Below are 27481 nucleotides of genomic sequence, written 5' to 3' on the forward strand. Positions count from 1 at the left end.
TGGAAATGATAGTACTTTGCTCTCCCCCAGATTTCACCACCTTGGGGAATAACAGATGGGCGAAGATGGGAGGCATATGTAAAATATTTATGAAAGGCAAAGTAATTGAGATAGTAAACTCATAAAACAGTTATTTCCTCTACTATATTCAGCAGCACGTACAAAAATGAAGATATTTTTTACATAATAAAATAAAATGCACTGGCAGAAGCTACAGATGAAACACTAAAAGAGAAGCAGAAAAATACAAGTTACCGTTCCCTTCAATACACTTAAAAATGGCTGGGGAAGAAATAACTACAGAAAGAGTCTTACAGAGGGGGTTTGCTGTTGTTATTCCTGGTTTTAAAAAAAAAAAAAAACTTGAATTTGGATTATGTGTATTGCCAAGGCCTGCCATTGCTGTGAATTTCTATCTTCCTTTCAAAGAGCACAGACGTTCTATCATAGGGTGTTCCCTTCAATGTCCCTGTGACACAAGTAGGTGAGTCAAAGTTCTACAGATTTCCACAACGGTATCTACGGGGGGTGGAGTCCAGGGGAACATGATTTGAGACTATAACTTAGGATTTTCCACGCAGCCACTTTTGTAGCCCCTGTCCTTCTTACCCACCTAGTCAAGATACACTCAATTGTTTAGAAATTAGAATGCGGTGAGCAAGAAAAATCATAAGATCACACTTAAGAACAGCATTACACCAAGCTCCAAAATAGTGTGGTGAATATCACAATAGGTTTCTGATACGATCTTTCAAAGTGCCGGCAGGAAGGCTATTAAACTGATCCAAGATAGACACAGAGGGGCATGGGCGCACCAGTCCCTGGTTCTCCTAGACTCACCCCCATGACCTATCATTCCTCTTCAAGCTCTGAAAATGAAAAACTTGCACAGAAATCATAAAACTTGAGCCTGGAAAAGACGACGAGATTCGTCAGAATGTCAAAGGTCCCCGGCCTGCCACGGGATGTACAGAGCCTGAACCAGTTCTCCCCACAGGGGCGGTTGATGGTCACTGTCACAGCGTGGCTGGAGACGCAAACAGGCCTACCTGTCCCAAAACAAGGCTGCCCGTATGCCTATTTCCTGGTCACTTCTTCATGTGAAAAGATTATTTTCTTCTCGAAACTTCCATTGGTTTCCCCTGTTCTTTTAAATGCAACCCTTTATACAGTCATTCAGAGCATATTTATAGAGGCTCTATTCCATGACCAGCAATTGGGATAAAATAATGAGAAAGAGCATATTTTCTAGTCAACAGTATTAATAGACATAAGACACTAACCAAAAAAAAAAAAAAGGCAAGAAAAAAATCAGTTTTCAAAATTAGGTAATGTGACAAGGAATAACTGGTTGGCTCTTTAAATTAGGTGGCCTGATGATAGCCTTTTTCAGGAGGTGATATTTCAGATGTAGATGACAAGAAGAAGCCACACATGTGATGGAGAGAGGGAAGAACATTCCCGGCAGAAGCAGTGGCTACTGCCAAGGCCTGCTGTCGCTGAGATCTGCCATGCTTGAGGACAAATGCAAACAAAGTGGGGAAAAGAAACCGTGGAAAGAAATGAATGCAGAGAGACAGGCATGGTCTGAATCACCCCGGGGTGTGTAATCTGAGGAAGGAGAGCACAAAGGAGACCATTAGGGGAGCACAGGGAGGTGACTGACATTTCAACACACTGTCACTGCTGTACGGAGAATGTGTGGGAGGGGAGCAAGAGTGGAAACAGAGACGCCAGCGGCACAACTGTCCCAGTAGCCAACAGCCACATGATGGTGGTGTGGCCCAAGGCGGTGGATGCACAGACGGTAGGCGGATGTGGAGAGGGAGTTGATTGGGCCACACGACTGGTTTGACTTGGGAGGAACGACAAAGAAGGAAGGAAGTGTAACTGTTAGACTTCTAGCTTGGGTCACTGGCTGGACAGTGAGACCATTCGCTGAAGAAAAGACAACTAAATGGGTACAGGTTAGGGGATCAAGAGTTACTCTCTGGCCACTTCCTTACGAGATGTCTATTAATCATCCACATGGGGATGTCGAGCTGCTATATGGAACCAGAGAGAATGCCGGCAGACGCACAAACTGAAGAGCCTGGCATGCCTCCCACGTTTCCACCGAACAGTGGTTGAACGTCACCTCACCTTGTTCTTTCTCTTGCCTTACCTAGCATTCATGAAGGTAGGGTTACATAAGTACGAAGAAATTTTACAAGGAATAAAGTAAATCCCTCACATTTGAAATTATTATCATTATCCCTTTCCATCCAGTATTTAACTGGCACAATGCTGTGTTCTAATGTCTTCACTATAGAAAGGTAGATTATGCCATCTTTTCTCCCAACATTGTACCTTGGGATCATATTGTAAAGAAAATTGAACCTGATCCTAAAAATGACCAAAGAAAAAATATCTCCAAGAGTTAGCATGTCACAGGACTCTGCTGTAACCTCACACAAACACAGAGACTTGTCATTATGGCTTTTCTTACACAACTAGCCAGGTAATCAACGCAAAATTGAGAAGTTGTCGGTTCCCTAGTGATGAACCTGCTGAAAAGACTTCAGTGTCCCAAATATGTTGATTGAGCATATCATCTCAAAGTTTATAATTAGTGTCTGCTTTGTGTTTAAAGAAAATCCTATGGAAAATGTCATTTTATGGGGCAAGAATATTTCCACTACCAGGCATGACTACTTCAGCAGGAAATGAGCTTATATGATTATTAACCAAGAGATATGCACTTAAAGAATGGGACAGCTGACTGGTCAGGGAGCCAAGAAAATCAGTTCCTTCTCAGCAAAGCATATCATCATGGACAGGCCAATGGATGCAACATAAACGGCTCTAAAAGGAAATGTAAGGCCATCCCTGATTCTCTTGGCTACATAGTTGTACAGCCCATGGAGATGGGGCTCCTTGTTTTGTTTTGTTTTTGTCCTCATTCAGTAAAAAGACAAAGCTGTCTGTAGATTTCTCATAAAAACAAAACCTTTAATGTAACAAGAGATATGAATTGCATCTAGGAAAACTAAATGCCATAAAAAGAACGAATATACATACCCATATTATACTCACACCCTGACACTGTCGTCACTATTCATTAGCAAGAGTCTCGTCCCTTTGGAACATCTTCCCTTCTGAGAACTGTTAAGAAACTGAGTTCTCAGCACCCCAGCCCTTGCTAGAGTGTTCACAGAGGTTATCCACTTGAGCAATGAAAATGCATCATACCATTCTGTAAGGCAGTGGAGTTCACAGATGACTCGTGAGACTACATAAGAGGCATCCCTGCCCAGAAAGAACAAAAGTAATTGAGGTACTAAAAACCGTAATTAATTTAACAACCTTTAAGAAAATTGCAGGGAGCTTCAATTTTGCACATTCTGTTTTAACCAGTTTATAGCTTACCAAAGCTAATTTTAAACCCACAAGTGACGCCTCTCAACAATAATGATGCTCATAAACTCTCTCCAAGGGGGATGACATGAGCAGAGGTATGTATGTGCCAGGATACAAACTAATTTTGAGCAGAACGTATTTAGAAAGTTGACCTACTACAGCATTAAGTCACTTAGCTTTTTCCAAAGCTAAATTAAAATGGATTTTGAACTTAATTTTCACTAGTGTCTAGGATTATCCGTTCCATTACCTACGTGACTCACTTGACTAACACTGAATTTTCTGACCTGCTTTGTTTTCCAGCTTCTGCGAGCACCTACGTCCCAACAGTGTGCAATGGGCGGGAAGTTCTCGACTCCACCACCTCATCTCTGTGATTGTGAATTCCAGTTCAGTTCTCGTGTTTTTAGACTGTTAGACAAAGTGCTCGCGTGCAGCTCCAGAATATGGAAACAGAGCAAAAGAACCCTAGTACCTTTTTTTAGAACAGTACGATAAATTATTTTTGAGGACTGTACAGTATATAGTGATGTGCTAGAACTTTTTAGGCTGATTTTAGCGCCCCTATTATTAACGATTCCCCGGAACATGAAATAACCATTGTTTACAGAGCTGAGCATTGGTGACAGGGTCTGACAGGGTCAGTCTAAACAAAAATGGTGGCAATATTAGGTAACTTTTTTTCCTATGAAGTTTTTTGTAGGTCCTTGTTGTAACTAATTTAGGATGAGTTTCTATGTTGTATATTAAAGTTACATTATGTGTAACAGATTGTTTTTCTCAGCACAAAATAAAAAGCATCTGTATTAATGTAAAAATATTGAGAATAAAACCTTCGAGGTTTTCCAGCATGGTGGATAATGGCTTATTCTTTTTTAATCACTCCAAGTAATCTGAATATGTTGACTTTAGATTATTTCTACTTTTAATGTTGGATGTAATTGTCTACTGTGCTTCCCTTTATACCTACATACTCTCTGAACACAAGCTGTTACCTGCTACAGAGTTCCGAGCAAATCTGGACTTCACAAATCACAAAGATCAGAATTTGACTAACGATACCACGACTATCCGGCTGCGTCGGTGGCCAGATGACAGTACACATATGAGTTTCTTTAAGCACATCTATATGGCAGCCCAGAATTTGCCCAAATGGGCCTCTGATGCAGTAAGGAGATGGTTCTTGGAATGTAGACACTCTGGCCTGCCGGGGAAAGCGGGACAGCTCTCATTTTGAAAAGCATAAAGATGGAAAACTTTTTCTAATATAACTATTCTAAACTAACCAGGAAGTTACTAGGAAGGAGGCTGGGAAAGCATCCCTTCAATCCATTAGAAAATCATTCTCACCACTGAGAGCTAAATGGGGCAATAAAATGCAGGATATGCTATGTTACAGTGCATTTCCAAAGTTCCAGTAACAATATTCAGGCACACAGGCTTGTCATTAAACCTAAATATTTTACTAAGCTCAATACAGGAGTGAACAGGCAAAGTGAGGATAAGTAAACCTGGCTTATTTGTACCCACACTTCCCGACTTCCCTTTGTAAACCCTTCAGTCACAAATCTTTTATCGGTGTAGGAAAATTCACTAAGAACTCATCATCCTGCCAGGTCCTGTGCCAGGTACCACAACTAGAGAACATATTCATTCCCTGTGGCTGATGTAACAACTTACCACAAGCAGGATCCCTTACAGCAACAGAAAAGTTATTCTCTTACAGTTTTGGAGACCAGAAGTCCAAAATCAGAGTGTTGGCAGCGCCATCCCCCACCAGAAGTTCTAGGGGAGAATCCGTCCCATGCCTCTTGTAGCTTCTGGGGGTTGTCAGCTTCCTTGGCTTGTGGCCCCATCACTCCAGTCTCTGGCTCCATCTTCACATCAACTGCTGCGTGTCTAGCTTCCCTTCTGTGTGTTTTTGATAACAATACTTGTTATTGGATTTAGGGCCCACCTGCATAGTACAGGATCATTTCATCCCAAGAGCCTTAAATTAGTCACATCTGCAAAGGCCCTTTTTTCCAAATAAAGTAACATTCCCAGGTTCCAGGGGTTAGGATGTAGACGTTCTTTGGAGGGGGGCACTCTTCAGCCCATGACAGAGAGATGATGCGATGTAGTTCCTGCCTTTAAGGAGCATAAAGATAGGAAATGATTCTAATGAAAGAAAGGTGACTGAGGAAAACAGTGAGTGGAAGGAGGAGGAGACTCGAGGATAGGAAGGGCCCACAGGCTCAATAACCAGGGGCTGGTTTATTGGGACGTACCGATGCTATTTTTAAAATATCTAGAGATTGTAAGCAGGTGCACACAGCCAACAGGACTGGGCTTGAAGGACATACAGTGAGGAGTCAGATGTTTGAAATGCTCTCCTTCCTTCTGAATGCATTTGAATCAGCAACCTAACCTATCCAACCAGAAGTCACCAGATACACAACAGTGCAAACCAGCCCCCGAACTCATATTCAAAGAAGAACATGGATTTGGGGGAGTGGGTGGAAAGGACCGCGTAGTAGATTCAAGGCAGAAGGCAGATAGCGGAAGAGCATCCTGCTGTGGCAGACAGTGGCAGGAGTGCTAGGTAAGTGCACCCCAAACGAGCATCTGTTCAAGATAAAGGCTGAGGCAAAGCTAATGGGAGGGAGGATAAACACAATCCATTGATGGAATGCGACAGTCGGAGGAAGGCCGTATCAGATGGGTGGTTCAGAGACACAGCTGATGCCTCAAACAATCAAATTGACCATGGATCTGTTTAAACCAGGCAATGAGGCCGTGGGTGAATCTTGAGAATGTTGTATTTGAGAGCTGGGTTCTGATCTACAGGCCACTGTATCTTTCACACTCCTCCTGCACACCAGAAACGCAATGACTGACAGTTCTTGTCATTTTCTCCTTCCTTGCCCTCAGCCTTGTTCCCACTGGAAAAAGCATCACCTAACATGTGATCCCTAGAAATAATTTTTTGAAAAACATTCGAGGATGTATGGAAAACAGCAACTATAAAATCATTTTTAGGCCATGTCAAACAAATAGGTTTTGATTTTTTCTTTTTTAACTCTGGTAAGAACATTTCATCCTTCCAGACTATAAAACTGATTGAGCCGATCCATCCTTGCAAAAACTTCCTGAATTTTAGGAACTGAAGCAGCACTACCCTACCCATTAACATAGCAGAACCTAACGCTGTGGGTGATGATTGTTAGTATTCTGAGTGTTTACAGTTTCTGAAATGCTCTGGGTCCTCTCTGGTTTAAATATTAATAGATTCTCTTGCCCACTCAGATTCATCATGGTAATATAAAAAAGTCCCATTGTCAAGCTGTGGGGCAAGCTGGTTGGCAGATCACACAGGGGACAGATTAAGAGAAAAGCTGAGAAAGGAGGTAATTCAGTCAGTGTGCCTTCACAATCTTCACCTCCACTTTCCCTAGGCTAGCCCCTGCTCTCCTCACCTAGCCATCTTGATAGCTTTGGGCCCCAGAGCTCTTCAGTGCAAGCCTGGAGAAGCCAAGAAAAGTGAGGTGCCAGGAAGATGGAACATCAGTGTGGGTTCTAACCGCCATAGCTCTAACAACAAAGGCCCAAACTTGCGAAGGTGGCAATGATCACTCCTGCCTTGTGACACAAAGTTGAAGTTTACAGAACTCCCACTGGTTTAACCCTTTTATTTAACCCAACCAGTGGTAATCTGAAAGCAGCCATCTGAGATAAAGGAAATAATGCCCTGCTCTACGCCAAATCTACCAATACCCACAAGCTATGTTACACAGAGCTCTTCTTCTAAGTCTCATTAATAAGACAAGGAAAATTTCAACAAATTAAAAGCCTAACTAGGACATTTTATTCAAGGAAATTGGAGGTCCATTTCTCAAGCCACCAAACATTAAAGGAATCCTAACTGTCTTTTGTAGCCCAGTAGATCTCAAAATAGGATTTGGTAAATGTGTGTGGATGGAAGTGTGTGCTGCCTGGACACAGGCAAATGGATCGATCAGGTGACCCTCTCCAGGGCTGGGACTCAAGAATCCCTGCTGAAACTACTCTTATACATCAACAGCCCCTACTTGGGGATACTAGGGTTACTTTAAATGGATCTGTATATAAGAATGAATATTACCTTAGCAAGAAGCATTACACAAATCCCAACAAAAAAGGTGTTTAAATCAATCTTGCTGGTTGAATTCGAACCTATTCACATACTTTAGTTTTATCATTTGCTAATCAATATCCAGAATTGAGTCCCAAACTACAAGAGGAACATAGAAGAGTATCTGGCTTTGCCTATGTGTAGGTGATGAAATCATCAGGGGAGGGTGATGAGTTATTTCCTTCCTGAACATCTCTAGAGACCTGAGAAACTTTTGAGGTGGTAAGCACCTAATGGGCCAAGAATCTATATGCAGATTCTTCTGAATAGTTTTGCTTGTGGGTGGCAGCGATTAAAACTAGTGGTCAGCAAACCACAGCTCCCAAGCTAAATCTAGTCCAGCACCTGTTTTTTGTGAGGCCTGTGAGCCAAGAATGTTTCTGCATTTTTACATGGTTGAGAAAAGAATCAAAGAAGAGTATGTCATGACAAGTGAAATTAAATGACACTCAAATTTCCGTGTATATAAATAAAGTTTTATTGGCATGCAGCCACGCCCATGTGTTTACATATTGTCTGTGGCTGCTTTCATGCTACAGAGTTACGACAGAGACTACATGTCCTGCAAGGCTGAAAATATTTACTACCTGATTCTTTACAGCAAAAGTTTGCTGGTCTCTGATCTAGACAACTGCAAGAGTACTATCAGCTGTGATGGTAACATCAATATCCACTGTGATCATGTTTTCAATTATTTGTCCCTATCTTCAAGTTTTACTTCCTTCATTTATCCTTCATTTATCCTAAAATGAACTCAATCTGAAAATGTTAAGCTAAAAGAAATAAAATCCAGCAAGAGTGCTATCTCTGGCCAGTCAATGTGAGGGTGAAATCCATTTTAGCATCCAATGAATGCATCAGGTGTGAGGTTTTTGTTATTGTTGTTGTTGTTGTTGTTTAAGTTTACTCACCTTGGGACCTTTTCTTTAGGGCAACCTGAATTTAGGAGTTGGTCCTGTAAATCTGAGATAATATACACAGTTATGATAAAAGAGATATGAGGATATTTTAATTCGTCTCAAGAGGAAGACCTACTCTACATATCTCCTGTGTAAAAAAGATAAATGTGAGCAATACACTGACTTTAAACTTGCCAGTGAAGTCATCTTTCCCACCCCAACTTCCAGGAAATTTACTTTCATGAGGAAGAGAGAAATGATCTGCACATTAGCCTTCCATTAGGAATGACCATGAGCCACAGAAAATAGTTCTACTGATAGATGTCAAATGACAGTTGACCCAATTGGTCTCGAAGAATGACAGTCAATCATGACCCATCACCTGGGAACCTGGAGACTCCGGTTCATAAATGACTGGACCCAAGCAATTCTTCCATATAACCATTTAAACCATCTTCTCTCCTTGGGAAGAAAATAATCACAAAACTCTACACAAAAATACTATGAAACATTTTTAATCCTGGTAAGGACTTGATTTACTAGTAACCAAAAAGGGGAAAAGTCAACAAGAATAAAATTCAGTCTTTTAAATCAAGTGGACACATTTCAAATTGCTCAACGTTGTTAAATGGCAGGATGTAATTTATCCATAGAAGACATGGTCTCATCCAGTGGAAACCCAATTTAAATATATTTTGACAGAGCACTAGGAGACATTATAGGCAACAATGGACTTAATGTAGTATTTAAGGCTTCAAAACCTGTGCCTTTTAGAAAAATAACCTATAACTTTTTCTTCTACCGTTTATGAGGGGAAAGAAACAACAAATGTCTATTAAAAGTCACAGAAACATGATTAATTTGTTTATGCCTTTCAACTTTCCAGTAAGCTCTGCAAAGGCGAGACATAAAATTACATTGAATTTTATAGCCAAGATTGGTCTGAATATTTTCCTCATGATATTCTTTCTGTCATACTTCTTCAGTGCTTGGAATAAAATGACAAATCACTGGGACCCAAAGGGGAAAGGCAGCTCCTTTCCAAAGATGAGACTGAGCTGACAAAATCTATTTTATATCTAAAATTAGAAATAAAATAAATTCTTCAATACCAACTACATTTTCAGAGACTTCATTAAAATTTAAGGCATTTTTTGACATGTCAGAGATTTTAGTCCAGTGACAGGAGAAAAAGAAGCTACCTGGGAGCAAATCCCAATTATCTCTATGGCTTGGTACATACACGTGGAGCACAGCCAAAGATGAAGAGAGGTGACAGGTGACTATGCGGAACCTCCTGACTCGGTCCAGCCTGGACACCTTTGCCAGGGCTCCTCTGAAAAGGTGCAACTCCAGTGTACTGTCGTTCTTCTGTTTAAATTTTAATCAAGATGGGGGGAAGGCTCATCAGCACAGTTACCAGGATAAATGTGAGCAATGTTAAAATAATTTCTTGTAATAATTTCTTATTAAAAAACAAGATTTAAGAAATTGAACGTGAAAAAGCTTGATGCTAAGTGACGCCCTCCCTGAATTTCACAACAAAAAATAAAATCATGGCAACCTCACCTATACTCAAGAATCCCACAGCAAAGATGAACACAATGAACATTCATTCAACAACAGAATGGTTCAATGTTTTACCCACCAGAGGAATAACTGCAATTATTTATTTTTTTCCCACTTTCCACAAAAATAAAGACATTACCTGCTGAATCAAAGTTACAAGTCATACTTCATTGAAAGACTTGGGGCAAAACTTTCAACAAACCCTGCCCCTATGGCCTGCCTCTCAGGCAATCACCAGTCTTTTTTAAAAAAAAAACCTAGATTAAGATCTACAAAGATTACTGTTTATTGAAAACAAACCAGAGCACCTTAGATCATCAATGGCCAGTAAACTTCCCTCTTTCCCAGTTCTGAAACAATAAAGGTTTACACAAAATTAGTTAGATTCAACTCCATTCAAACTTCTTTCAACAGATAATTATTCAGGTCGCGCTGATTCTAGTAACCCATCCGTCAGAGGAAGTTCACAATTACCTGAATCACTTTTGAATAAGAACACCACGTATTTCCTAACTACTTATGGTACAACCACATTCTTATTATGAATACAATTATATGCAATTTCCCAAAATTGAATTCCTGCCTTATTTACGGAAAAAGAAAAACTTCTATGGAAGTCATAACCCTCAATGTCTTAGCAGAAAAATAACCATATAACTTTGATGCTTGATATAGGGACAGTGTCCCACTGCCATTTTCTGCGAACCATGAAATTATCTCAATACCTTCGCACGGTTATGTGTACTTATACACAAGCCATCCCGTTTTCTTCTTCATGATTTTCCACGTGATTTGATAAACAAGCTTTCTCACTCATTTGAAATTATACTTCAAGCATTACATAAATGGTCTTAAGCCATTTGATTTCCACAATGCCATCAGCTTGTTTGTTTTAAATGGAAAGTCAGGCTTCTCTTTGCCTTTTTTTTTTTTTTTAAATATTCCTTCAACTCTTTCAGTCAAGCCCTTCTTACCAGTTCCAACAAGGACGAAATTTCAAAGGCGAATATAAGTTTAGATAACCCAAGCACATGTTTACATGTTTATTCTTCCTAAAAAGTTACTGCTTACTTAGGCTTCTGAAATCAAGAAAGACCGTATGGAAAAATGAAAAATTTATTGTCTTTCTTTGTTCACCATTTTTTAATAGAAAAGATGTTTTAAGGTCTGTCAGGAAAATAAATAATGGGAAAAAATTATATCTTACAATTTTTCAGATCTCCCCCCAAACTATAAACAAAGAAAAGACATAAATAGAACCACAATGCATACGCTCACATCTGCCCTCCAAAGCACATTTTTTATGTAGAAGTTATAAAGAATAAAAGTTACCCATTACTTATATGGCATGCATCAGCAGTGCACTGGTGGGCTTAACCTTGGTTTTCAGTTATGTCTATTTACAGATAAATCTCTTCCTGAGTTGAGCTTCATCTTCAGTTGAGACCCAAGCCATTTGCTTTCCTATTTTTGGCAAAATACTTGACCATGTGATAAGGCAATCAAACATTTCAACCTCCTTCCCTTTTCAGCGGCATGGCCCTCCTCTGTGAGATCACCAATGTGCCGGTTACGAAGACAGGATCTAAGCTACGGTCCTGTAGAACTAGAGATCAGGTTTCTTTGTTCATTAGTCTGAAGGCTATAGCACTGTCTTTTCATATATTTGGGGATCTTGAGGATTTCAGTTGAACAGATTCAAAATGGTCTTCTTTTTCCTATAAAGAAAAAAATATTGAAACAAAATCAACTCATTCAAATTCCACTAAGATTTTTAGGATCTTATGGGTACAGAAGGAAAGTTCTGGATATCATTTCAATCTACCTGCCAGTTGTGCTTAGGATTTTACATTTAAAGGAGAGTGGCAGATATAAAACACATGGCATGCCTGCCCTGAAGGATGTTTTTGACGTCCAAGAGATAAGACAGATAATCCAAAATAGAAGCAAACACATGATCGTAATAGATACCAAAAAATACAGCTTCACAAAAAATATTTTTGTGAAGCAACCACTGAGACCGACCCTTCCTAAGGGGACATCTGACCTGGGTGCTGAAACAAATGACCTTGCTGTATGAATTTTGGACAAAAGAAGATTGACAGAAGCTACATATTCGCAAGATGACATCAGATACATAGTAAGAAGGAGGATAGCAGAAATAAATAAGGAGAACACCAGTAAGACATAAGATCATTTGGGTTCGCAAACATATTTTAGGAAAATATTTTGGGTATATACCTTCTAAAGATACTAAAAACAAGTCATCTTGGATAATAAATCAAAATTTTAACTCATATACAGCATTGCTGGCTTTGGTACATATTACATTCAAAATGCAGCCTATTAAAATAAGCACTTCTTTAATGGGGAAAAAGAGAATTAAGAGAAGAGATTTCTCCCAATGTTTCACTGTGAAAGTCAGAAAAAAACCTTTCTGGAGTGTTTCTGTTTGATAAGCCCCAGTGCACTGCAGGAACAGGATTAGACTTTCGGGATAAAAAATGTCTGTCCTCAAGGAGCTTACAGTGTGTTATGGGAAAGAGCTTTAGGGTACCAACAATAAACTAAAAAGGAAATCTGAGATTTTTATGGTCTTTCCTTGAGAAGGTTTGATTCAATATGTTCCTGAGGGGAGAAAGGCCAGAGGCCTATTGATGATCTTCAAGGGGAGATTTGAAAATAAAAACACAGAAAACACTTTTAAAAATCATGTTAGTGTCATAGAGTTTTAGATGCTTTGTCCCCTTTGTTCACATGGGACTTTGATCCTATTGCTGAGATGGTGGGATATGTAGGTGTGTGTGTGTGTGTGTGTGTGTGTGTGTGTGTGTGGAGTTAGCACCACTAACTGAGACTTACGGATGACAAGAACTGTAGCTTATTCACATTTTAAATTCCCAAAACGTGACTCCAGGCCTAGCACATGATAGGCTGTCAGTGTTCATGCAAATGTATTGCAATGCCACATTTCAGAGGGGAAAACACTGGATTGGAACTCAGGAGGTGGGTTTTTAATTACTACCTAATCGTCTCTTGGGCAAATAAGGGAACCATTCTAGATATGGGTTTACTCAAGCGTTAAATAAAGATGCCATACAAATGATTTCTCTGAGTTCTGAATTCAAGAACTTACTCAAAAGCCAACTTTTCCCAGCAGCTTCTCCTTACCTGTCACTACCTTATTGCACTCCCTTCTCCGTGCTCTGAGAGACCCTACACAATGCTCTTGTCACACTGGCTGATCATGTGTGTCTGTGTAAGATGAGCATGTGCCACGTACTAATAATAACCAGTCTCTGACATAAGAAACTGTATCTAATTTGACATATCACCCAAACCAGGCAAAGTGTCTATCAGATAGTATCCCATGAATGATGGTGGAATGAACAAAGAAAAGAAAAAAAAAAAGAAAAGAAAAAAAAGAAGAAAACCCTGAAGATACATTTTTAAAGTTGCTGAGAAAACCCAAGAAAAGTAAATCCATAAATAAAACCCAACAAGTGCAGTGTATTGGGAGGAAAATACCAAATAAGGTCTGGCCTTTAGGACATGAATAAGCACATATAAGATAAAGCAAATCTTAAATGACATAACGGTTCAGAAACTTACTACCATTTTTGCTCCGCAGAGCCAGGCATAACAAATTTTTAAATGGGACACACAATAAGACTTGTCTGATGATGTTAATAGCAGCTTCATTCATAGTTGAATATTAGAAATAGCACGAGTATTTATCAATAGGAGAGTGGCTAAATCAATTTTGGCATATCCGTACAATAGAATACCAATCCTGAATAAAAAGGTATCTACGACTGATTAACACAGGGTAGATAAATCTCAGAAACATTTTTCTGAAAGAAAACTTAGGCAAAATACTATATACTGTGTAATTACAGTTATATGAAGTTCTAAAACAGACAAAACCAATCTACAGCTTAAAAAGATAATAACAGTAGTTTCCTCTGGGGGATGAAGAAGGGGATCAATTGCATGCAAAAGGACATGAGTTTACTTTCAGGAGTGAGGTTAATATTCTATTTTTTGATAGGATTTGGGGTGACACAAGTATATGCACTTCCCAAGATTCATCAAATTGCATACTTGTTATGTGGGCATTTCACTCTATGTAAATACTGTCCCTTAGAAAAAACCGAACATATTGAATTCTCTCGTCAATTATACATATCCTGAAGTGTTTAGGCATGAAATGTTGAACCCTGCAGCTTACTTTGAAATGCATCAAAAAAGATGTATTGGTAAACAAATAGAGAGGTAGAGATTTAGAAAGATAATAAATCAAATATAGTAAAATTTAGGTGGTGGGTATGTAGCTGTACCACTGTACAATTCTTTTGGCTTTTCCATAATATTTTAAATTTTCATTTAAATGATTTTTTGATTATTAGGCAATTAAAATTGTTATTCAGAACAAAAAGAGGTGCACTCAACCTTCTCAGGGAGAAAGACTTTATCCTCCATCATGTTTCCTGTGACTGTTTCAGGAACCTTTCAAGCTTTTGACTCTCTGGCCATAAAATAATAACAAAGGAGGTACTGCCACATGAGGAAATACTTCAAAGTTTATTAACACTTGTAATTCCTGGGGTGCCTGGATGGCTCAGTTGGTTAAGCAGCTGCCTTTGGCTAAGGCCATGATCCCTGGGATCGAGCCCCACGTCAGGCTCCTTGCTCAGCGGGGAGCCTGCTTTTCCCTCTCCCTCTTCCTCTGCCCCTTCCCCCGCTTATATTCTCTCTCTCTCTCTCACTCTCTCTCTGTCAAATAAATAAAAATCTTAAAAAAAATAATACTGGGGCGCCTGGGTGGCTCAGTCGTTAAGTGTCTGCCTTCGGCTCAGGGCATGATCCCAGGGTCCTGGGATCGAGCCCCGCATTGGGCTCCTCTGCTGGGAGCCTGCTTCTTCCTCTCCCACTCCCCCTGCTAGTGTTCCCTCTCTCGCTGGCTGTCTCCCTCTCTGTCAAATAATAAATAAAATCTTAAAAAAAAAAATACTTGTAATTCCCACTTTTTCTTTTACATTCATCTTAAAGGTCACTTTCTCCTCAAAAGCTTACCTGGCACCTGAATGCTTCTTCCGTTATAAGACAACGCCCTTACAAAGAGGGAATCACAAGATCAAATCAGGCGAGAGAAGTCTAAGTATACTGACGATGGGAGATCATTCTCCATGGGCCTCTTGTGTTTCTGCAAGTCTTCTGAGGAAGACATTAATTGTTCTTTATGGTATACAATCTTCTCAAAGCTGTTTATATTACAAAAAGCCTTGGAAGAATACAAGAAAAGTTTGCTTGCAGCCCTGATACTGTCTCCCCCGTGGAGCAAAAGACAGACATGCTTCCTGACTGTTAGAACAGATTCAGATTCCCCAAGCTAAGGCCCCCTCTTGTACAACACAACACACTGTGTATCACCTAGGCTGCCCCACTCTGTGGGAAATGGGGCTCAAGGAAATAAAATAAACACTGTCATTGTGGCCACTGCTATTGCTATGAATGATAGACTTGTTCCTGACCCAGGAGACTCCTTCCTTCAAAATGTCCATGAAAGTATGGTGGGTTAATTTGTTGGCTAGCAAGTATGGTGCAATTCCATAACCTTCGTAGTTCTTCACTGTTTTGCTGATGAGGATGTCAAATTGACAGAAAGATGTGTTTCTAGAATAATAAGGATGACAGCTTCACACACTGGTTAACAAGATTTGAGCAAAGTCTGTGAGAATTAGCAATGAACATGGTGACCAAACTGTATGATCCACAAGGCAATTAAAGTTCTGCACTTCACTGCCTGGAAGTGGAAAGGAACTGGGGAGGTGGTTGTAGGCTGAATTCTGGGAAATGCTTCCAAGAGTTCCTGGTTCAGCTGCCTGAACGGTGGCCTGGATGTTGTTAATCCTCCTCTGAGCAAGAGGACTTCCTCACCAATCAGGCCATCAGTTGCAGGTTTGCTCCTTGGTAACAAGTAGTACTAACATTCATCCCGACAGGAAACAGTTTCACCCTCTTTCAGACAGAGGTTACAGAGACATGCACCTAGAATGACCATTAAAGAAAAAAACAGAAACTACTCATGGGCAGAAGCTAAGTGAATTGTTAAAATTTTTGCTGATTCTCTTTGAAGATGATGTGGCAGGAATCAATGATCACTAAGAATGGCAACAGCTGGCCATCCTAGAGATAAACACCTCTTGCTCTCTATCATGCCAACTTTGGGCTTGTTCAAAGATGACAGCAAAAGGTCTCAGATTTCCTAGTGGGTCCCAACTGCAGTTAGCAGAGCTTTGGCCTTCTTTAAAGGTTTCACTGAGACGAATTCCCACAGGAAAACCTAGTGAGGGAATGCCTAGCACTTGGGCTGTTACTGCCGCAGATGGGTTGACAATGTGGAAGTCCACTGGAGAATGACAAACTGACCCAAAGGAATCTTAATAAGTTAATATGATAAGCCCCACCCTGGAAACTTCAACTATCCTGTATTTTAAAACCAGGCAATAATTTAGATTTATAAAAATGGAGTAAGAAATAAGGTGGATTCCTTTTTTTAAAAAGGCTCCAATATCCGAGTGAAGCCTAAATCAACAAAAGGACAAAACACTTCCGGCCTCAGCCCGAAATCAGTCTGGCTGGGACTGAAACAAGAAGGCTTCCCAAAGCTGAAACAGATGATGTCGGGAATGATAACCTTGCCACGTAACATAGGATTTTAGGTGGACCAAAACACCGCAAGTTTGCTTGAGCAACTGCTGTGCTGCTTAAAAGCAAAAGCATATGCTTTTGCTTGCTGTCCCAGAAACTGTCTTTCTCTCTGCACCCTTAATCTCTTCCTCCCCATCGATCTTTACTTTGGATGCTTTAAGGAGAAAGATGATGAGTCTTCCTGTCACCAAGAGGTATTGAAGGCCAGGCACAACCACCTGGGTCGGCTAGGGAGCCTTGAGGAGGGGGGAAAGATTCAAGCATTTATGACTCTTCTTTGCAGGCACCAAAGTCACCATCCTACAGAACCTGTGACAGGAGAGGGACATGTAAATTCCTTTAATGGGGTTTAGGCAAGGTTCTTGGCAGGGAGGCTAAGATACTGTGACCTTGTGTGAGGGGTTCTGCAGGACTATCCAAGCCGCTGCTGTTGTTGCTTCTGCATCCAAAAATCTAGTAGGGATTGATGGTACATGCGTATACGTCTTCATCTCCTAAGTACCAGAGGACAATCCCCTGGTCAAGAGCAGTCCCATGGAGAGGAGCGCTAGCAGGGTACTGCAAGGGTTCCTAATTCCTCTGCCATCTGCAACAAACGTCTGTGTCAGGATTACACACATGTTTCTCTCCCTGCCGATGCCGAAAGGTGTCATGCCATAAACAATGCAATGTCAGTGTCAAGTCCAACGCCGCAGTCTCAATAACATTGCCTGTATTGTCAGACCCCCACAAAGTTCAGGAAACTGCTAAGTAAATAAAGTTTCTTGAGACTATGTGACCAGATTTGCAATGCTAACCCTATCTGCCAGTCATGGAAAACAGTCCAGCACTTGACTAGACTCTTTGCTATTGGAGACAGCGTGGCCTCACTTGAATATGCTACCTGCTCTTTGACATCAGCTAACTCACAAAGTATTATCTTTTGAGGTGGGCCCAAGCTAGCAGGCTATGTTAAAAACTGTCCAGCAAGCTGAATCATGCTCTCCACCTTTGTGGCCTCACAGCCCTAATGACCACTTTGTGAGAGAATTCTCAGTGATTAATGATTCTGCCAATTAGAGACTTCAGCAATGGGAAGGAGCCTTTCCCCAGAGGCATCTTTTGAGATTTTAGATTCATCACCTTGATATGGCCCAGGTAAAGCCCTTCTGAAAAGCAGCTATTAGCTTCTTACGGAGTTCTTGTCAAAACTGAAAGCCATTCCCATGCACATCTTGTGATTCCGCAGCCTGATAGTCGCGTTCATGGTAGGTAAGCAAGGTGGCAAGGACCTCATAAGCCTCACTTGTCAAATATAAATTGTATATTCAAGAACACGGCTGGTCCTGCCCAGAAGCATCCCAACCTTAGATGAAAAAATGGCAGCATGCCCTTTCGGGGAAACTCTATCCCTTACTCCACCACCAAAAATGAAGCCACTGGCTCCAGTCCTTAGTTCACCCAAGTTCTACCTCATGCCTGGACCTGTTCATTGATGGTTTAGTTGAGCTGAACCCTAATGGGTGTCCACCAGCTGCTGTAGCTGTCCTATCTCAGTGCCAGGTATGCATAACTGAAAACTTACAAACTGCTTGGCTTAGTGGGCAGAACCCAAAGCCATTCTCATAGCTGTGGCCAGTACTTATCTTGATAAACCTTATTAGATCACCACTAACTTTGGAGCTATCACCAAGAGTCAATGAACTATTTGGTCTGCCACTCGGAAAACTATAGACTAATAAATCAAAATTACTCCTCTCTGAGGCAACAAATTCCAGAAACAAATCTCAGCTGATCAGATCATCTGGGTCACTCATGTAGATACTTCCATTAAGGACCCATGGTCTGAAAAGATCAAAGAGAATTAAGCACACAATAGAGATTGCACCAGACAGACTGCCACAAATGCTGCACGGGCCCATCATTCTGCTCGCTATAGCAATGAATCTGTCATCACACACTGGGCACAAAGTAAAGGACTCTTTTTCAGATGCAGAGGTTACCAAGCATGCAAGACTTGGGATTCATGCCAAGAGTTGACCAGTTTTTCCATGGCAAATTGATGAGGTCACAACTCTGATCACTTCTTTGGGCCATCAGTAGTGCCTTACCACTTTTGACACCTGTTCATGTGATGGGGCAGCTGTTCCAGTCTGATCCGCTAACTCTAGCCACACTACTACATCCCTTGAAAAAGTCTGTTTCATGTTTGTGATTTTATGGATCTTTTGCCATCTAACCATGGTGCCCTTTATCACAAAAGCTACCTGAAAATGGGCTGAGAGTAGAGATGTTCAGTGGACCTTCGTTACTTCAGACTGTTGAAAGGTATCATTGAGCATGAGAAGGGCCTTCTCAAAATCACACAAAAAGATTTCTGACTCTATCTCTCCCTTACCTCCACCTGGTCCACACTTTTAATAAGGTCATTCAGTTACTAAACATGCTTGTCCAGAGAAAGGGATCATCTCCTCTTGGCTGTGTCATGCATAATTATTAGTAAGAAGGTTAATTAAAGTTATATGCACTTATATAAGGTTATACACACTTACATAAAAATCCAGGATTCTACCCTGTCCACTCATGGACATGATGTGTCTTTTTTACTCAAAAGCAAACCCCTAGGGAGTTTGGAGAGTCTAGGGAGGTTCAGAAGGAAATGAGGAGATTCAAATATAATTCTAGTATAGCCATCTGCATTGTTTTATTGAATTGTCATGACTCTAGATCAAAAGGATAATAACCACTTGTTGACTACACAGCTCACCAAGACCTCCTACCATAGCCCACATGAACAAAGGTAGACGACACATTTAGTCTCCATCTTAAGTTTTTTAAATGCCTTTGTCCCTCTTGCACTTGAATGTTCTGGAGCGTAGGTCTAGGTGCCAGTAAGGGCATAAGGGGACATGTAGAAATAAGATGAAGTTTTAGCTGAACTGGGAAAAACTGATTTTGTGGCAGTGGAAGAAGATCAATAATGCAGTCTGATAATGAGGTGCCTGGAGGAGATACTTTAGACCCTGAGAGGTATGAAGGATGGAGGGATATTAAAGATAATTTGTTTTTCAGAGCCACCCTGTCACCTTCTGTGAAGGATAATGCATTTGTGTTCCTTTTTCAAATGGTTGCAAGTATCCTAAATTTAATCGACTATTAGGTTCACCATACCCACCAGATGCTCTAACCTTAAGTAAGTCCCTTTAAACTTACTGAGAAATCTATAAGAAACAGCAGGGAATGGCCCCAGTTTCTGCCCCAAATAACATCAACACCAACATTCCCATTGCCATTGCTCAGTCATTCCATGGAGTGAACAAGCACCACCCAGTTTACAGCATGGACCAACAGGAAAAGTTGGACTGACTACCCTTAAGCAGCCTCTCAAAGACAAAGAAGAGACACAATTATATGAAATGAATTTACTAGCCAGCAAGGGGGTTGCAGGCACCATCAGCCCGTATTGCCTAATTAATGTAGGTCCCACTTGGTATCTCCAACAATTGTCTGTAATACTTTATTTCCAAAGGCACCCTATGTACCTTCAGGACTGTACTTCTTGTGTAGAGGGAAGCATTAACTTCTCTCCTGAAAACATGGTGGCTTAAATTTGTACCCTAGGAGGGGTTGTAAGTGGTCATAATTCAACTATTTATGGAAATAGCCCCAATATATCATTAACCTTTAGCAACCGCAAGGATTTTCAAAATGAGACTACAGTCGGTTATTCAGAGGTTTCTGAAGGGATAACTGATGTTATTCACATTTACCCTACAGGCAGTTATTCAGTTAGAAAGGGTGGTAAAAAATTTGTCTCTGGCTTTAGCTAGAATATGGAATGACACCACCTTAGCCTCTGATGACATTTAGGTCAACATCAACTCACGGTTCAAACATTATTATGGACAATGTAATTGCCTTAAACTTCAACCTTGAGGGTCAAGACAAAGTCTGTGCAGGCACTCATCTATTTTGGGTATCTGGATTGCCATCATCCTAGACCAAAAGACAGTGACCACTTGGTTGAATATACTGCTCACCGAGTTCCCCTACCATTTACAGACAAAAGTGGGAGATATATTGGGTTCTGAAAATTTCTGAAAATGTCTTTGACCCTATTCCATATGAATTTTATGGAGGAAAGATCTCAATGGACAGGTCTCAGGCTGAGTAGAAAGAACAATACCGGAACTTAAAGCGGCCCGGCTTTCAAAGGTGGATCCTCACAGTTTACGGGATTTATTCAGCTAGTTGGATCTGGGATCCTGGGGCTATGTTTGAGGTTAATAATGCAGGTTCATCTCATCTTGCTCTTTGGTGTCCTAATGGTAGTAGCTTTATTTAAATGATACATACAGTAAATTGGCCAGATTTGAGCCCAGCCTCAGTCCAACAGATTAAACAGAGTGGTGGATAGCGTGCTATACTAATGGGAAAATTCACCAGAAGCCAAGAAGGTGTAGAAATGAAGTTTGGCTATTTGGGGGAGACAATTCTCTGTGGTTCTTTTGCATTTCTGTAGATCTTGTGAGCAAGACAGTGATTTCCCTTTGTTCAAGATTATCTTTTTAAGGATCTTTGTATAGAAAGCAGCTTTGGAAGCTAAAGGAATTGTATTTTTCCAGAGCAAATGGCAGGAAATGGTATCTTCTTCTGAAGCAATGAATGCACGTACTACCTCTCTAGTACAGCGGCAGTAGAATCTCTCTTTGGAGCAAAAGACAGGCATGAATACTGCCCATTCTAAAAAAGTCAGGTTCCCAAAGCTTGCAGTTCCTTTCCTGTAATGCAGGCCACTGAGTGTGCAAATGTCATCTGTTCCTGTTCACAGAGCCCTGAGGAAAGTGGGGTTTGGGGAACTGGTACAAATGCTGATACCCTGGTTAGTGTGTTTGCAGTGAGCTCTGAGCTGTGCTTTGTCTCTGACCGGGAGTCTAGCATCTCCTAAACTGTCCATGAAACAGTGGCAGGCTCATTTGTTATCTTGCAAGTAGGGTGAAATCTCAGTTCTTGACATTAACTATACATTTGTTATTCCAGAGCAAAAACATCCTTCCTAAAGTACCACAGTGGAAAAAAAGTTAAATAACCATTAGAAGGGGAATATGGCTTATTCATTTTGTTTTTAAATGATCCCTTGTAATATATTTATCAGCTTAAATCAGGAGAGTAAAAGGAAATAGTTATGAAACATTCTCAATAAATGGAATCTTCCGTCACTTGTCCTTCCTGCTGAAAATCATCTGAAACACGTTTTTCTTCTGTTTCATTCTATTTTTAATGCTGAGTGTAGGTACACTGGTAATTTCTCCTATTTAAGTCAATGGTGAAGAATGTCAATAAAATGTGCTTACAAATAATATTTAAGGCTTAACGTTAATCTGTTTGGATACCGTAATCATTTCAAAGCTGACAAATGTGATGGTATCTGATAAGGTACCTCTAATACCTCAACAGTTTATATAACTTTTACATTTTCTATGTGAAAAAACCGGGTTGCACTACAGAAAACAAAAAAAGAAAAGAATGAGTGAATAAGATCTTTTGTAACCTGAAATTTTTAATTAGAGAACAACACATTATCTTTGTGAAAATTCAAATATTATAAAAATAAAAATTCAAAAACTAACGACTCACATTAGTTCAAGACTCCCCAGAAGCAGCCAGTGTTCACAGTCTGCTTTGCAAAGACTAACATAAATAATCTTTAATGGATGTAATAGTCTGTGTGTTGCTTTTACTTTACTTATCTTTGGCCTATTGACATACATATGTCCGTTTCTAATAGTTGCATAGTTGCACAGGATTCCATTACTTTGATATATGGAAACTTCTTATCTTCTCCTTCTTCATGGTGTGTAAGGTTGTTTCTACTCTATTAACCAGGGGGAAAAAATGCTGCAGTGAATATTCTTATATTTATATCCTTGTGTACTTCTAAGAGTATTTCTGTTGGATAAAAACACCCATGGAGATAGAGACAGACCGAATCACAGCATCGCATGAAAGCTTCTATTAGGTTACCAGGGCCCCTCATTAATAAATGCAAAGTAATACCAGGTTAAAATTCTGCTCTCACCTTTGTGGCCAAGGATTTAAGTTTTCCCAGTAGTGACTGTTTGTTGGAATATACAACTTCTTCCTCATTGTCTTCCCCTTCCATGATAGCACAACTGTCTGCAGCTGGGAGTTCACACTCTTTTGAGTTAGCTGTCATCACTAGTTTGGAATATTTGTACTCCAGTCTAAATAGCGGTAAATAAACGAAGTGGTAAATAAATAAATAAATAAATTACAAATTAAGACTAATTTTAGGTGGTCACACACCCGCTCATTAAACGCTCTTGTAGTGTAGTTGCTCTACTCACCAATGTCCCTCACCGATAGCCAAATGCATTCTCATTTATCTACCATCTACACACAAATCTTTTCCAGGATTTCAGAGAATTGTGGCAGTATAGTTAACTCTATCAATTATTTTACACTGATTAAATTGTCCAGTTATGAAGAACTTTTGAAAAACAAAGAGAAACCTTGAAGTTTGAATGTACTTTCTTGATATATACATATTTGGAAGCTCAGAGACTATATGATTTCCCAAAGTTTAGTTCATAAGGATGAGAATACCACAAAGGTAAGTGATCTGGTCTTTACTGTTTTTGTATATAACCCATTCCTTTCTATTCACCACCTAGATATTATAATGACCTAGAGATATTACAATATAGAATTTTCAGAGCCCTGCCGATATATAAATCATTTTAGAAGAGGCAAATGTCGTAACAGATCAATATATATTCAGGAAATAGACTCAATATTCAACCCTAGATTCCTGAAGTCCTGGAGCAAATAAAGATGGTATTTGCCTATATACTTAGTCTGTTTCACAAGAAACTAAAAAATAAACATTGGGGCAAGAAGACACAATGTTGTTATGAAAAGAAAAATAGAGGCAGAGAGAAAAACTGACCTCTGATCTCAGCTGTGCTCCCATCTACCTGAATAAACCAGAGCCTCCATTTTTCTCTATTTTGTAACAAATGGGTCTAATTCAATCACCTCTAACATTCTATCATCTATTAGTAGAATAAGAATCATTTCTGTTTCCTTCCTTAAAGGTCTTTCCTATAACTCCTTCATAGGAGCAGTTTCTTGTCTGAGAAAAAATAATGGATGTAATAATAATTACATCTATAATTTTCACAACAAAAGAGATGCTTCAGTTCTTACATGGTCACTCCAATGATGTTACTTACTTCTGATTCTTTTTCCAGAAGTAGCAAGTTAGAGCCACCAGCAAAACTGCAGTGAAAGCTCCCACACCTGCTCCCACTTTCAGCCAAAAGTCAACTGTTTCACAGGTTGACAACTTTTTCTCAGGTAAAGAAATTCCTTTAATGCACCATTTAGGTTCATTCCATACATACAAGGTTTCCTTTAAAAAAGCACACACACACAAAGATGACATGTGAAATGAGATTCAGAAGGAGAAGGGTTCTACTTTTTATTCATTGTAGGCATAGAGGATTATTCAGCATTCATCTAAGAAGCTCCAGAAAGAGAAGAAAAAAATAGAGAAGAGAATGAATAGAGAAATAATGAACAAAAACACAACAAAACCAAATAAAAACATGGATCACCAGATCAGGAGGCTTGGTCCAGGCTGAGGAGGTTGAATAAAAATGACACACCTGGACATATCATTTGGGCTTTTTTCCTCAAAATCCTTATGATCCCTGACTTCTTAGTCATGTTTTTAATTGAAAGCTTAGGTTGTCTAATATAGTTAATGGGAATGGGTTTCACCTACCCATGATGTAGGTCCATTTCCCCCACCAAGCATCTCCCCTGGGAAGAAGAGCAAACTCTGGACCCAGGACGTGCAGGCGCACCATGACGGGCAAGTGGTGCTGGGGCAGGCACACAGACTTATTGCCCATGCATTATTCTGGGTCATCACTGCCCATGCATTATTCTGGGTCATCACTGCCCACAGTAGGTCCTTATTCTTATCCTCCCAAAGCAGATGACTCAGTGTTGTTAGGACAATGATTTTCAAACTGCAAGTTGCAACTAACTAGGGAATAATGAAATCAATATACTGAATATCAACCATGATTTTTTTCAAATAAATAGATCAAATAACACTAACCAGAAACAAAAATTAGAGTACAGTGCATGCCTCCTTTTATAGTTCATCAAATACAATGACCAATAGCAATTTGTTTGGTGACTGTATCTAGTGACATTAAATGACATAGAAGACTCAGTTTTTTAACCATTTTGTCTGATTAAATTTTCTGGTGTCTGATGGTCACTTTAACAATACCCTAACAGAAGGATAACATAATAATATGTAATGTTATTGTACACACACACATGCACGCACACATTTCTGCAATTAAACACAAAGTACAGGAGAACGGTATTTACTTTAAGGAAAAGTTTCAATCAAGTTTTGGATAAGAATTCTCAGCATGTTTTTTAGAAAGGACATTAGTAATTGAAATTTTTTTTTTTTACTGCATGACAACGTTAATATTTTCATTAAATTTAATGTAAAAACACTTTTAAAATGGGTCACATTATTTTTGTAAGAATGAGATGAGAAATGAGGGTTATGTTCAAATACAAATGCTACATCTCTAAGGGTAAATAACAATAATAGAAAAACATTAACTCTAGTCAGCACATGTTGGCTTCATCTGAAGTGCATTCTAACAAAAAAAAAAATTAAAGACCATGCAATACTTTATATGGTTTCATTGAATGTGCAACAGTCAGTGAAAATGGCAACGCTCTAATATCTAATGACAGTCATAAACAAAATGTTAAAACTTCAAATCAAAAAGATACTTGTAAACCCAGAACACTTAACTTTTCCATAAGCTCCTCAAATTGTTCAAGAAAAAAAAAAAAAGATCAAGCTATTGGCAAAATTTCTCAGTCATCCCATAACTATTAATTACAATGCCTTATCCCTTCATCCAGTCACATGTCATTGGCAAGGGAGAAAATGGCTGACTCTGCAGCTGAAAATATGTATTCTTCTAGCATGGTGGGATATTTTGCAAACAGGGTGAGATAAATTTGATGATAAGCTTTAAAATATCCCTCTTAGTGATAACACGGTATCTCTTCAAATCTTTACGGCTGCATGACATTTAGAAGTAATGCTTACTACACGCTGAGAACCTGGTATAGATTTCTAAGATCCAATTTGATAAGAGCACTTTCCCCACAAGTTGTGCCACTCTCTCAGTTTGCAACCCTCTCTGTGGAGGACCTGTTGTAATGTGTAAATTTAACTTCATACACACTTGGATTAGATATATTTACAGAATTGGGAAAATATACTCTTAGTCAATACAGAGTGAAACCTGTAAAGGGTGGAGCAGGAAACACAGTGCAATTTTAAAAACTTAAATGATACACTTAGCAATATTTTGCAATCACTGTATTTTCTCACTCATGAAGCTTTTGGCATCCAAAGAAATCTACCCTTGCTTGTGAACCTACCATAGCTCCCTCTTACCTACAGTTTGACTTTCTGTGAGTTCAAATAGGAAGCACATGCTTCTCCTGATTTATCATTAGAAAGTCAATAGCAACCTAATGCTTTGTCATATGCCTAGTCATTCCCCTCACTTGATCTCATCACGCAGACATTTTATCACCTCACATCATCACAGTGGTGAGCAAAGGACAATATATTTTGACAGAGAGACCACATTCACATAACTTTCATTACTATATATTGTTATAATTGTTCTTTTTTATCATCAGTTGTTAATCTCTTACTGTGCCTAATTTAGACATTAAACTTCATCATAGGTAGGTGTGTATGTATGTAAAAGGAATAACAAAGTATTCATGGCATTTGGTACTATCCATGATTTCAGGCATTCACTGGAGTCTTGGCACACATCCCCCACGGGATAAGAGTAATGGAAAAGAGTGAAAGCTGTCATTTCTGTTACTACTGAAGAGCAGACTTTTAAAAATATTTTAAAATATTTTATTCAGAAACTGGAAGTAAACACCCACTTACTGGGTCATGCCCATTTGTTTTGCTGGTGCAACTGAACACACTAAGCAAGGTCCACAAGCTTCGGAATGGCATTTATATGTTTCTAACTGAAGCCTGATCTCATTTGGCAAATATTTTCAAAATTGATATCTAAGTATAACCGAAATGTATACTTAACTATTTCTCAAGTTAAATTTAGAACTATAGGAGGGTCGGCTGAGGGCGCAGTCCCGGCGTTCTGGGATCAAGCCCCACATCAGGCTTCTCTGCTATGAGCCTGCTTCTTCCTCTCCCACTCCCCCTGCTTGTGTTCCCTCTCTCGCTGGCTGTCTCTATCTCTGTCAATAAATAAATAAAATCTTTAAAAAAAAAAAAAGAAAATAACTATAGGAGGGAAATTATATATTTCAATATGACAAACACATCAAAGTGTTCCTAAAGATTATTTTTAAGGCAAAAACAAATATTTAAAAAGAATCACCTTGTAACTATCTGTTCCAAACATTCTTGTAACATGCTGAACCGAATTTTGTCAATAAAGAGAGTTTTGAATGAAATTAGAGAGACTGTTCCAACCTCATGGTCTTAACTTTCTCATCATTACTTTCCAGAAGAGAAATGCTGAATATTAGAGAACGTTTATATAAAAGTCATCTGACTTTTCAAAGCCTTTGAGTTGAATTTGGTGGCCAAAGAAGGGAATGCAACCATTTCTTCTTTATTATTTAAGAAAATGAT

General features: G+C 39.5%; 2 protein-coding genes across 6 annotated transcripts in view; one reads left to right on the forward strand and one right to left on the reverse strand.

Moving 5' to 3' along the window:
- GRM3 (glutamate metabotropic receptor 3) overlaps nucleotides 1-3833 on the forward strand; it is a 207602-nt gene extending 203769 nt beyond the window's left edge. The window contains exon 6 of the mRNA XM_034667203.1: nucleotides 3703-3833. Coding sequence (XP_034523094.1) covers nucleotides 3703-3776 — 74 coding nt within the window. The 3' untranslated portion in view covers nucleotides 3777-3833. The remainder of the gene's footprint in view (nucleotides 1-3702) is intronic.
- Nucleotides 3834-4342: 509 nt separating this feature from the next.
- ELAPOR2 (endosome-lysosome associated apoptosis and autophagy regulator family member 2) overlaps nucleotides 4343-27481 on the reverse strand; it is a 184185-nt gene continuing 161046 nt past the window's right edge. For 4 of the 5 annotated variants that reach the window (XM_034667227.1, XM_034667214.1, XM_034667211.1 and 1 more), the window contains exons 17-19: nucleotides 23970-24148; nucleotides 22793-22958; nucleotides 4343-11738 (exon numbers count right to left, since the gene is read on the reverse strand). In XM_034667227.1, coding sequence (XP_034523118.1) covers nucleotides 11679-11738; nucleotides 22793-22958; nucleotides 23970-24148 — 405 coding nt within the window. In that variant the 3' untranslated portion in view covers nucleotides 4343-11678. Of the gene's footprint in view, nucleotides 11739-22791; nucleotides 22959-23969; nucleotides 24149-27481 lie in introns of those variants that run through there. The other variant, XM_034667224.1, reaches the window with a different exon arrangement.

The sequence above is a fragment of the Ailuropoda melanoleuca genome, chromosome 1 (assembly GCF_002007445.2).
Source record: "Ailuropoda melanoleuca isolate Jingjing chromosome 1, ASM200744v2, whole genome shotgun sequence".
Taxonomy (NCBI): Eukaryota; Metazoa; Chordata; class Mammalia; order Carnivora; family Ursidae; genus Ailuropoda; species Ailuropoda melanoleuca.